Raw genomic sequence first — 13,895 nt, forward strand, 5'->3', positions numbered from 1 at the left:
CTTTTTATAAGGGGCATAACCCCTGTTTTAGGTTTCTGAAAAGACAAAATCAGCTTTTACTATATAACCAAAGGTCCTAGACCCTTGGGGTCTTCAGTAATGGCATTGGGGACTAATGACCTTGACAAAGGTCAAAAGGTCAAAGGTCAAGGTCATATCCAAAATAGCGAATTTAGTGTTTTTAACCTTATATAAAGGATTTTTAATGTGTTTTCGAGCTTTTTAAGGTTGACCTTGACCTCTTCAATACATTCTACGTCTGTTGGAACATGTATTTTACATTACAAAAGGAAAGACCTCTCAATTGTTCAAGAACAATTGACAGTTTAATTATTATTATTATTCTTCCGCCAAACTTTGACGAAGTTAGCAGCCTAAACCGTAAGATGTGTTGCTTTCATGTTCACACTTTGTATCGGTGTCATAAATACCTATCCGGAACTCACCCTGTTAGTCAAAATATTTTGTCGGTTCGGAGTAATCCCTCCGAAACCAAAAAACCTTGTTATCGTTCCAACACCGTAACCGTAATAGGTAGAAAAAAACCGAAGGGTGAAATTTGTTCAGGACCAGACCCCAGTTCTTCGTTACATTTGGATCGAAAAGATTCAACGACTCATTGGTAGGGTTATGCCCCTATGAAAATTAACCGGTGTCGGTTGGCCACCAAAACTCAGAAACTATAAGTCGTAGACACCTAGGATCTTCACCAATCATCATCAATTCATGTATCTTTGAAAAATACCTCAAGGTCAAATTTGTATGTTGACCTTGACCTTTGACCTAACACCTTGTTATGGGATAATCTCAGCAACCATTATACTTAGAGATGTTTTAAATAGTGGAAAATGTTTGGGTCATAAATTCGCAACTTTGTTACATTTTGACCGAAGAGATTTGACCTTTTTTTAAGGGGCATAAAGCCTGTTTTAGGTTTCTGAAAAGACAAAATCAGCTTTTACTACATAACCAAAGGTCCTAGACCCATGGGGTCATCAGCAATGACATTGGGGCCTAATGACCTTGACAAAGGTCAAAAGGTCAAAGGTCAAGGTCAAGTCCCATATAGCTAATTATGTGTTTTTGACCTTATTTCAAGGATTTTCGATGTGTTTTAAAGCTTTTCAATGCATTTCACGTCTATTGGAACATGTATTTTACGTTATAAAAGGAAAGACCTCTCAATTGTTCAAGAACAATTGACATTTTAATTATTTATATATATTCATTTCAAGATATGTTAATATATCGGGTGTGTGAAGATTCGAGATAAATTACTGATTTCTATGGCTTTCTCACAATGACCTTTATAATCAATAAAACATTGTTTTTATCCGCATAAGCATAGGTGTTGATGTCAGAAGAAAAAGAACTAGTTTTTAAATAAGCTTGGTTTTGGTTTTCACTCCAGCTTACTCTTCTTCATTGTCTTTGAATATTTGTTGTATTGCTTCCTCTTCTTATTATTGTTTGTATCTCTATTGAAAAACATCCTTCTTGATGTTTTCTTGAAATCTTTCAATCAAGATTTGGTGTCTGAATTTTTAATGTTTTACATGGTACTCAAAGTTTGTTGATGTTTGATACCAATAAGCAATGCATTAAAGGCGATAATTGAAATGGTTAAGTCAATTTTCAATATTTAGATTTTCGTCATTTGATATACTCTACAACTCTCTTCATTGGTTCTCTGAGAAAACTGAAAAATTTTAAATAAGACGTTAGTTTTCTGATTCTATCTTACTTATTGCAACACAGAAACATAAAAAGAGATATTTTAAAATGAATTTAAATAAATAAACCCTCAAGTTCAAGGCCAATTCGTAATATAATTTTTATTCAATAAAATATAACTTTTTCAATCTTTTCTTCGCATGTTCAATTAATGATTTGATGGGTAATTTTTGTTACTTAGAAAGGAACTGTTACATCAGCAATCGAATAATTCATATTCAGATTATTTAAAGATGTTTTATATAATTAATAATAAGACAGTCAAGAAGATGGTGAAAAATTGGTGTTAAGCGTCTGCCTGGTAGCAAATGTCATACACATAACGGGCCGACAAAATGTTAATATGATACAGATGCTTTTTTGTAAAATTGTTTCTTTAAAGATTGTAACACAGTGATGTACCCATAGTTTGACTATTTAATTTATAATGTCTGTTCTGTTCAGGCATAGTTGTGGATATACTGTCGTACAAGTGAGAGGTTTAGCGCTAGCCAGGTTCAATCCACCATTTTCGACATTTGAAAATGCATGTTCAAAGTCAGAAATATGACAGTTGTTGTCCATTCGTTTTTTATGTTTTTTGTCATTTTATTTTGCCATGTGATTAGGGATTAGGTTACCGTTTGAATTTCCCTCGGAGTTCAGTATTTTTGTGATTTTACTTTTTATGATACAGGAACGAACCCTGATTAGTACTAAACGAAAACGCTTAGCGTCTAATATGCATGATAGCTAACAATGCTAAACTTAGCAGGGAGACAAACTACCCTACCTGGAAACATTATTTTGACTCAGAGCCGACCAGTCTTTACAAGAAGCAGAAAATTGAAATGATCAAGTATTTAGTTTGAACCCAAGTCCTTATTCAATAAAATTGATTATGTTTATTTAGATTTTGTGGAATTTTTTTAAATAGATTAATTCATAACTGTTAACGTGGACCAATTATCATTGAAAAGAACGTGCAAAGCTTACTTTGGATACCTAAAAAATTTAACACTCAACGTATTTAAACATGGTGGGCGTCAATATAGGAACAAGAACTGTGGACCTGTCTGTTACAACAACATTAAGACACGGTTTATTGAGAGTTTTGTTTGTTCAGGTATGGTTTCAGGTTATTTTCTGTGTCTTTTCATCATTTTTTATTTTTTTTACCATGGTGTTGTATGTTTTTATTTTTCTTACGATGTTTTTTTTTTATTGCTCCTCCGTAGCTTCTCTTTCTTTCTCAAACATTTTTGATACCTACCATACAACAATGTCCTTTTCTTTTATATCTATAGAGCATGAACAACAGAACCAATATACATATAACAATAACTGTAACGGACAATCCAATGATCAAAGCTGAAAACAGAAGAGATAGACATAGAGCAAAAATTGAAACGCTTTTAACAGATGTTGAATACTACGACAAGTACATAGTTTAGAGAATCAGAATTCTTCTTTTATAAACAAGGATCGTTCAACCAACTATTAAAAAATAGTAGAATTATTAGACCAAATTATTGTTTCGAAATTGCCTTGGGTTTTTTAGTACTTAAGTCTGATCCGTTCATCTTAAAATTTATCATTCCGATCTTTTATCAAATGATTAACAATTGAAAATTAATCAAAAGTATACAATTCTTAATTCGGTTTGGAGACAGCAGCCTTTCTGGTGTGGTGTGAAGATAAAACTGTTATCCGATCTGAAAGGGGATGATTTGACCTCTATCGTATAAAGTCCGTCCTAACATTATGATATAAACAGTTGAATCAAAGTACAAGTAAAGGTTAATGAAGAACGATTTTAAACATGCTAACGACAATTTTAAACTCCATTTAAACTTTTAAAATAAAGCTGAGTAACTGAGTGAAAACACAACCTTCTTTTTAGAATATTTCAATTATTGATGTCTGATATATTTGTTTAAGTAAACTGTTTTGTTATAAATGAGGTTGCTAGTTTTCTATTTTGATTTTTTTCACCTTTTTTTTTTTTTTGCTATACGTTATGGATTTTTTTCATTGCTGATGGCCGTACGGTGACCAATAGTTGCTTAAATCCAAGTCAGATAGCTTTTGAGGATACTCGTTCTTATTGCCAGTCAAACGTACCACATCGCCTTGATTATGAGGAACTAATTAAAAAAAACACAGAATTATGTCTTAAAAAAAGGAAATTATATCCGACGCAAAAGAATTAGTAATATGAAAACAATCCTAAGGGGAAAACTGAAAACACTGATAATTAAAATGTGCAGTTCACCATGATAACTTACGGCTCCTAATTGGTGAAGATTTGTCAACTGACAATGTGACATTTGTGTATGTTGTTTGCTCAACTTCAGTTGTATGTGCCTTTTGAGAAATAACACTGGATGATGAAATTGGAGTAAAAGATCTTGTTACAGTTAAGTTTTGTACTGTTGATGTCCATCCAAGAGAAACAGAGACTGGCTGTGTTGAAGAATAAGTCACTGTTTCCGCGGTAGTTTGAAGATTGTTTATTTCTGTTGAATTTGATATCCCAGCTGTTGATCTGTTTGTTGTGTTACCACTTGGTATTGTGAATTTGTTATTTGTTGTTGAATTTAATTTTGTAGTTATTTTTTCAGTTGCCTTTACGTCATTGGTTGTTGTTACTTCACTTTTTCTAGTACTCGTAAGGTCTGTGTTGGTACTAAAAGTTTGTGGTATACCGCTAGTCGTATATGCATCTTTAATGACACTGGATGTTGAGTTGGTCGTAGCAGCAACAGTTGTAATTGTCATTGATTCTACATTGGTGCTTAGCCTAGATGGAATCTGAGTTCCTGAAGTAATGAAAGTTTCTGTCGAAGCGACAGGTATTGTTCCCTCTGTTGAGACAACAGTTCGACTTGTCATTAATTCTATATTTGTACTTTGAACAGATGAGGTCGGACCTTCTGAACTGATGTAAGATTCTGTGGAAGTGCCAGTTCTAATTGTTTTGCTTTCTGTTGTAAAATCGGTACTAGGGCAATCAGGCAAACTAGTGGAAGGTATAGAAGGTGTAGTTAGGGCTGTACTGCCACAAGATAATGTTAATTCTGCACCAGAGGAGGTTCCTACAGAGAACAAAATAATAATATTAACTTACCACATAAAAATTCTTAAGGGTTCTGCGGAACCCAGTGTCTCGCCTACTTTTACTGTAAATCACTGGCTCAACAAAAATGAGGAAAAAATCAATAAAAATATTCCTCTTGATATTATCTTTTTATTGTAAGAAGCTTCTGTCCAAGTTTGGTAAAAATCCAGGATAGTTTATGAATTTAATAAATGTTTTAAAAACTTTAACTGCAGACTGGATGTAATGTTTATACTGGAAAAAAAAACATGAAGTCCATTTATAAGTAAAATACAGATACATAGGTACAAAATTTGAACAACCTTGATATTTCAACAAATTTCCTTCCAGATACTAGCTTTTGATAATAAACAAGCTTCTGTCCAAGTTTGGTACACATCAAAAATAGCATAAAAAGTTATTTAAATTTTAAAAACTTTAACCACAGAGTTAATGTGTTGTTTCCTGTCAGAAAATCAAAGTCCATTTAAAAGTAAAATACGGAAAAAGAGGATTTATTTTTTACAACATCTAGTTCTGGATACTAGCTTATGATCATAAACAAGCTTCTATCAAAGTTTGGTACAAACCTAAGATAGTTTAAGAAAGTTATTAAAATTTTAGAAACTTTAACCACAGAGTGAATGTAATTCTTCCCGGCAGAAACATTTATTTCTGGATACTATCTTAATTATGATTATAAACAAGCTTCTGTTCAAGTTTGGTAGAAATCCAGTATAGTTTAAGAAATTTATTAAAATTTCAAAAACTACGACGACACCGACGGAATGAAGATCGCTATGTCTCGCTTTTTCGACCAAAGTCGAAGGCTCGACAAAAATGAGATAGCTTTGAAGGAAATAATGCATATAATGCAAACAAATGGTTTGATTTTAAGTTCTGGTTGTGACTTGGTTACTTTTGTTTTCTAAGTTTGTAACACATTATAGTATAAATTCCTATTGAATTACAAAAATAATATCTTTAAGCAAATTACCTTCAAATAAGAGGAAATAATATCCATCTGCCAAGCCTAAGTTATCAGCGACCTGTATTTGTATGAAGTAAGAGGTACTGACATACAGTGTAATAGGTAGGTAATCATTGTTATCATTACAATCAAACGTCATGACTGTCCTGCCATCTGTTATTGTTATACTTTGGTCACAAGTTGTACTGTTACCAAGTCTAAGGTCTAATGCTGTTAGTCTAACAGTAGTGTAACATGAAGCTTCAACTGAGCATGTGCAGGTTGATGAACCTGTTAGAGATGTCCATGGGTATCCGAGGTTCCATAGGAAAACTCTGTCATCTGTTGTGTTTAAACTTGAACATGAATCTAGAACTTGATCTGAAAACCAAATTACCAAATTATTAAGAAAACCTTTAGATGGCCAGGTAAAATGCACATATACAATGCAAATAATAAATAATGATTAGGAATGAAACATATTAGAAACTTGTCGACTTTTTTTCTATTTTTATTTGTCTTTTGTTGTGAATGATGACAATCGTAGAAGATAACGATCAGATTCGTAGAAGATAACGATCAGATGTGAAAAGAATTGTAAACTATCACATTGATATGGTAGTAAAAATCCTTGCTTTGCAATTGGTCAACAATAAAAATGATAAGATGTGTTATGATTGCCAATGAGACAAATCTTGACAAGAGATCAAATGACACATAACTTAACAACTAAAGGACACCGTACGGCCTTTGACGATGACTCAAACCCACACCGTCTAAAAGGTCTCGAACAGCCAAATAAAAAGTAAAACAATTAAAACGAGAAAAATTTACGGCCTGTTTTATATAAAAATAAGTCGTTATTATAGTACGGTGACCAGACACAATATTTTTTAGATTTAATCGTCAAACATACTATATGGCTATATTATATATCATTGGATTCGGAAAGATGAGTACTTTTGAAATATCTATGTGTCAAAAAGAAATGTGGTAACAGTTTTGCATAAAATAAGGTCAAAGATCAAATTCTGTTATTATTTTTTTCTTCAATATTTTTAAAATTTGAAGATATATACAACAATTTTTGGTAACATTTAAGATACAGACATTTTTTACAAATTAATTAGCAATGAATTATCTCGAAAATGTAAAAAAAAATGAATTAGGAAATCGATTTATTCTGAAAATTGGCGTTTATCAAACATTTGTTCTATTATACAAGATCAACACATATTCTAAAAATTTACAGTTCTTAGTTACCTTGCCGGCTGACATTCAACCTCAGCAATACATTATCAATGTTATTTTTACCTGAAGCCTTCTATCATGAAAGTGTATTTTGCATAAGCTCAGTCGTGTAATTCATTAAAACTAAAAACCACTCAATACAGTTACAATTAAAAAAATTCAATCAAAGAGATACACACAACAGAATTAAGCAAGGAGTATCTTCTGGTTCATCTGTCAAGGAACATGATTGGACATTTTTACATTACTCTTACCCTTTACAGGAGAAATCTCCGAACACGTGAGGTTTAGTTGTGAACAAACACATTACTTTTTACATGGAGACATGAAATCACAAGATACTTCAAGAATTCTGCCCTTTAAAATACACGGGTTGCAATGACTCATTAAACTCTCGACAACCGTACTGTAAAATTGACGGAATAGGGAGGTTAGCAATCATTGTGTAATGCGGTCCGCATTTTAGTTTAAAACGAAGCACGTAAAACATGCTGTTTCAATGCCGCTTCACAGGGAGGTAACCTGTCTAAACTTACATCTTTACTGAAGACACGCTTGACGCGCATTGTATGTATATCTGACATGATGGACTGATTTAAAGAGATTTATCTGATCATAAAGCTTTAAATTAACTTTCATGCCCAAACAAGGGCTTCATCTTTGTCAATACTACAGAAGCACTGCAAACAACTGAAATAGTCGTGCGTGTCCTTCAAAGTCGTATAGGCAGTTTGTTTACCTACTTCAAACAGAGAAGAAGTTGTGTCGCATCCGGTACATGCATGAACAGCAGGCAATATTTTACTAATTGTTGGGGAAAGACAAGCACATAGTTGTTGAATGGGTAACAATCCTCGCCCATTCTTAATACTGTTAATGTTCCCCATCTGAACCCACAGCTCGCTTGTATGTGTCATATAATTATAGTATTGAACACACAGAACAATCATATTCGTATTAGAGGTCCGTATGATTGTTCTTCCACTCTTTTGTGTCAAAGTTATTGCATTGAGTATCATACGAGTATCGGCCTCCTCTTTTGAGTTCTAAACAAGTTACGACAGTCATTAATAGTGTTGGTATACATAACTTTGACAATTTCGGGATTTACAAACGTTCCGGCTAAGTTAAGCACACATCAGATGGAATCATAGGGGATTTGTCAACATTTGAAGAAGAAAACTACCAAAGAAATAAAGAAGAGTCTGTTTGTTTTCTATAAGAGAAAAAAAATTCTTCAAGTCAGGCTATAGTCTGTGTGCGGTGTTCCCTTTGCACAGACTTAATAGAGTTGTTCATGGCGTAGCAGTCAAAGACATCTGCTACTGTATGCGCTAAAGAAATTCATTGGGACACATTTTTTTCAAAAGTCAGCTGCAAAGTCACCGAATGTTTTACTTCTCTTAACATCAATACATTGAACCAATGCCATACCATCTCTGATGTAACTAAGTTGTGAGGGATTCTAATTGCTTCACCAAATCAGACTTGCATGATTTTCTCATGATGCCGTCATCGTGAAAAAGGGAAATTGGAATGGGACCTACAGGGTGCGACAGCACATTTTCTATTGTAACATCATCTGTACATTTTACCAAAATCAGTGCACGTCTTAATACAAGTTATGTATTTATGTGACCTGAAATTATTTCTCCCGATTTACATTTAAGGTTTGTTTTTGTGGTCATGTTTTCAAACGTTTTTAGTTTTGACTTTGATATTGGACTATAGAAACTCCATGAATGACCTGAAAAAAGAGTACTAGTGATTAAATGTCTGGACATGTTCAATCAAGCCTTCCTCGACAGGTGTGTGCAAAGAATCTTGAACATCTCTTGTAGCATGCACTCCAGAAGAGATATTGATAAGGCATGGAGGATGGGATTCCACATCAAAGGGATCAGTCTTGGTACATTAAGATGGTTCACAATGGCAATAACATGTTCTTCATCTCTTTTCATTGCTGTTGGTTTTGTTTTCTCGTGTGAATATGCATTATTTACAGCAATTCCAGCCCTTTCCAGTATTACACGTCCATGGGATTCTAGGAAATGTCCAGTAAGGTTCCATCTAACAAGCGCAGACTTTTGATTATTTGTTATGCCTTTAGTGACCCCTGATGCCCTTGGGGTTTTTTATCTGTCTAATAACAAAGTCGCACTCTATAAAAGGTGATCGAATATTCTCAGAAAGTTGAAGCATATCGAGTATGTAAACTGGCATTCACCTTCAGTAATTGGTCCGATTGGTTAGAAATAGAAGGTTGCATTTGAGATGACGATCTCAAAGAAGTGAAAAATTACGCTCTCGTACTGCTCTAACAAAATTTCTACGGCTTCAAAAAATATCCCAGTATTTGAATTTAAGTTATACAGCACATCCCCATTGCTTGTATGTATCTATAAGAGCCTGTATATGAGTTTCGAATAGCTCCGTCATATGAGCGTTAGGACTTGTGTTTGGCTCGAATTGTTGAATTAATCCTTCTGAGATAAATGAATTTGAAATTATTGATTAATAAAGGTATGAAATATCATATAAATGTTGATTATTTTACATTTTGCGTAAAAACAAATGATGAAATTGAATTGAAACGTACTCTTTTACATGCAAATTATTCGTTGTGTTTATCTTTTACAAAAACTCTTTGATAACGGACTAATTTTGCAAAACTTTATTTGAAATTGTTAAAATAAAGTGTAACAACAATGTATATAATAACAGAAATCATATAATGGATGTTCTTTTACAATTAAGACCTCAAACCTTATCAAAGTCGATTTGTCTTTCAAGTAAGCTAACGTACTTCAAAGCCCATTTTACAAAAATTGCACCGTACGATTTTTTGACAAGCAAAATGTTAAGTTAAACCTTTGAACTACCAATACTGTAATTTATAGCCGTACAGTCCGAATGACAATTAAAATCCTTAAATAAGCGACTTTTCCTTACTCGGTCACCGTACTATTATTCTTGTTTTCAAAAGGGTAATGAACGAGTGCTAAAATTGTGTACAGCATAGTGGTATAATATTACATTGTTTATTAATGCCTATCTGGTTTTACTGTTAAAAAAAGACGTGAATGAAAATTAAAAAAAATACCGAACTCAAATGCTAAAACACCTCAAACGTAAACGATCAGATGTTTTTTTTTTATAATGGACACAATTCCTTTTGCTTTCACCTTAGCATTTGTTAAGTCAAACAAAACAAATAAACATTTAAAACTATTATTTTTTTTAGAAATACCGGAAATACAATAGTAATCCATCTTCATATAGTTGGTACTGGCCAGATGAACAGTTTGATTACAAGTTGTAGATATCCATGATACTTGTCTGGTGCATCCGATGTTCCCGTTACACTGTTGATAATATAGCCTGTATGTGGCCCCAACGTAACGAATGGAGCAGTCGGTTGGGTCGTACTGACAGCATGAGACCGGTACAGTATTCGGTGTTGTAACCTGTATTGGACATGACGTGCCCAGTTCTTTTGCCAATGCATAAATACCAACAACGGCCATTTTCTCTCCTGTCGCACATGATGGTCTGAGAAAGTTTTCATTCAATGTACCATAACATGCAGAGTAGGATTTGAGTTTTAACGTTGAAATTCCTAAACATAAAAAACCCTATTTAAATTACAAGTTGTATCATGTATCCATGATTTAATTGGAAACACATCTTAAAGTAGGTCTTATGTCATTGAAAACTAAAATTTGTGACGTTAATAACGTTTGGCAACTATTTTTGAGCTAAAATTAACTTTAAATGATGTAGGAAGAACAGTATATGAATAGACAATGTCATTTAACGAAATTGGTCCAAGAGATGCTTAAACTTTCTGGATATGTCTCTTTTGAATTGTTTAATTTCTTATCTTCCCACTGCCTTTTATATTATGATTGCCATATAATATACGGTATTTATTTTCTCATTGTTGGAAGAAGTACGACCACGTTAAGTTGTCCAAAGCACTTTTTATTTGATATGGTGTTAACATATAATTTATAAGTTTTCAAGCAAAAAATAATCACAAATTGTATGAAATTTTAAAACTTATTTTTTTTTAGACTTTCTAATCATTAAATGTCCATGAATACTTTACAATTTCGAACTTAAATCATCTCATTGATATCAAATATTCTAGAAAATGAGATAAGGGATCATTGTATGGTAGATAAGAAACGTTTCTCTCGCATCAAAAACCTAACATACCTTTCAATAATAGAAAAAGATATCCACAAATTACCATACAGTGTTTAAAATTTATGTCACCCATTATACTATACACAAACATTTAAACAGTATCAACAAGTATCTGTATTTTAACAAAGCACCAAATTACAATATGTTATTAAAAGATTGCTTAATTAATATAGGTTTTTGATAAGGGTCAAACGACTAAATAATAACGTTAAGGTACAACTGTTTCAGATTTAAAAGCTAATTGCAATCGTATTAAATACTAATACCATCCTTGTGTATTCTATAAAACATGTTAATTAAACGATTCTTTCTTTATCATGAATTGAATCAAACACCTATTTTGAATATTGTTACAACACGGATCAGAGCTTTTTAAACTTTCATTATAAAAAGAACACGATACGGAAATGATGACACGAAAAATATAAGTATACAATTGAATAATATATATAGGCCTCAAATATGATTATATTTGACCATATACAGAATATTGTATTAATTTATTTTTAGCAATTCTTATTAGATCACGCAAATAAAATTCAACGCAAATTGTCTGGCTGACATGCATGCGTTCATATCAGATCAATAAAAATATAAACCTAATTATTACACACATGGCTTATCAGTTAGTCACAAAAGTCATAACTACTTCTATTAATTAAATGAAAGTATTTTTAACCAAATAGTTATCTAATTAAAAGGCAATAAAAAATAGTAGGGTAAGTAAACTAAGTTACTACTAAAACATAAAGTACACTCAATAAAGCATCATATTAAAAAGAGATTTGAGCAAGTATTCCTCTCGTCTCAGGAATCGAATTTCATACGTTTCCATGTTAAATTTTTGGTAATAGTGTTGGCATATCTGACGTCTGTTAGGCTTTAGCTATGATTCTTACCAAGCAATGTTGGGTATGGTTATTAAAGCATTATTTATCAAACTGTTGGTAATAATTTTAGGCGACTTGTTTACCGATGTTCGATTTCGGATGAATTCAAGAAAAGGAAGAAAAAAATCAATGTACAAATTTATGCTTGCATATAACCTTATAAATGGACATAATTCTAGAACGGTAAAAATGAGGCTACTCAAATTCGTACTTGACATAAGTGTTGTGGCAAAAATCATTGTGTATAAGTTTCATAACATTTGGTTGTGAACGTAATTAATGCTCTTCAACTTTGTACTTGTTTGACTTTATAAATATTTTGATATGAGCGTCACTGATGAGTCTTATGTAGACAACACGCGCGTCTGGCGTACTAAGTTATAATCCTGGTACCTTTGATAACTAATTAGAGAACGACAACGACAAGTTCGGCAATTTGTCCATTTGTAAAGGGCATAACTGTAGAACAATAAACGTGACTCCATTATAATTCACACTGGATGTGTGTTTGTGGTAATAAGCTATGTGTATAAGAGTAAAAATAAAATTGGTTGATGCAAACTAAAGGGACCAAAATTCAATTTCGGGACGGACGGACATGCAGATGGACAAGTGTAAAACTTAATGGCTCCTCCGCTCCGGCAAGCCAGAGACAAATAAAAACATAAATTTACTAACCTGGTTTATAAAAATCAAAGACCACGAAAACAAGTAACAAGTTAGTTGAAACACACATCATACAACTCAACCAAATATTGGTGGTGACTGTAAAACTTTTCTTTGTGTTTCTTTGTCAATTGTATTCTCCAATTTATTTATATTGTAGTCCTGTGGTGTTGAGTTGTCATTTTAATGTTATGTTTCACATGGCTATAAAAGGGGAGGTTTAGCATGCCACAAAACCAGCTTCAACCCCCCATTTTTTCCTTTAAAAATGTCCTGTACCAAGTCAGGAATATGGCCATTGTTATATTATAGTTCGTTTCTGTGTGTGTTACATTTTAACGTTGCGTCGTTTGTTTTCTCTTATTTTTGAATGTGAATTCATATTGTGATAAGACGTGTCACGCTACTTCATGTATTTGGTTTTGATGTTATATTTGTTATTCTCGTGGGATTTTGTCTGATGCTTGGTCCGTTTCTGTGTGTGTTACATTGTAGTGTTGTGTCGTTGTTCTCCTCTTATATTTAATGCGTTTCCCTCAGTTTTAGTTTGTTACCCCGATTTTGTTTTTTGTCCATGGATTGATGCGTGAACAGCGATGTACTACTGTTGCCTTAATTTACAGTCAATTTCATTCATTCTAAAAAAAAAAAAGCTCTGTTGCTGTACCCCAATTTTTTTTAAATATTGAGCTATTGTGTGTGTTTTGTTCACACATCGTTGTCAATATCATGGGATTTGGAGACTATCATACAAGCGAGAGGTTTAGCTAGCAATAAAAACAGAGTTTAATCCACCGTTTTCATCATGAGAAAAAGCCTGTTCCAAGTCAGGATGGTGTTATCCATTCGTTTGATGTGTTTGAGCTTTTGATTTTGCCATTGTTTTAATGGCCTTCCGTTTTGAATTGTCCTCGGAGTTCGGTATTTTTGTTATTTTACTTTTTGAATTAAGTTTTGTATCAGGAGCACAGCATGTTAATGAAGCCTGTATAAACAGTACTTGCAACCAGCAGTACTTATTTATTGAGATATACGAAAGTTTTAGGCTAAGGCTGAGAGAGGTCTTTAAATTCGTACAACTCTGCCAATATCA

General features: G+C 32.9%; 1 protein-coding gene across 1 annotated transcript; it reads right to left on the bottom strand.

The window, feature by feature from the left end:
* Positions 1–1,238: 1,238 nt before the first annotated feature.
* LOC143049107 (uncharacterized) lies at positions 1,239–11,311 on the bottom strand. Its single transcript, XM_076222875.1, has 6 exons — positions 11,256–11,311; positions 10,285–10,653; positions 5,811–6,164; positions 4,002–4,811; positions 2,987–3,084; positions 1,239–1,699 (listed from the first exon to the last, which is right to left on the bottom strand). Exons 1-6 carry the CDS (start codon positions 11,290–11,292, stop codon positions 1,643–1,645), a joined length of 1,725 nt encoding a protein of 574 aa, XP_076078990.1. The 5' UTR covers positions 11,293–11,311; the 3' UTR covers positions 1,239–1,642.
* Between the last annotated feature and the right edge of the window lie 2,584 nt (positions 11,312–13,895).

The sequence above is a fragment of the Mytilus galloprovincialis genome, chromosome 10 (assembly GCF_965363235.1).
Source record: "Mytilus galloprovincialis chromosome 10, xbMytGall1.hap1.1, whole genome shotgun sequence".
NCBI classification, from domain to species: Eukaryota; Metazoa; Mollusca; class Bivalvia; order Mytilida; family Mytilidae; genus Mytilus; species Mytilus galloprovincialis.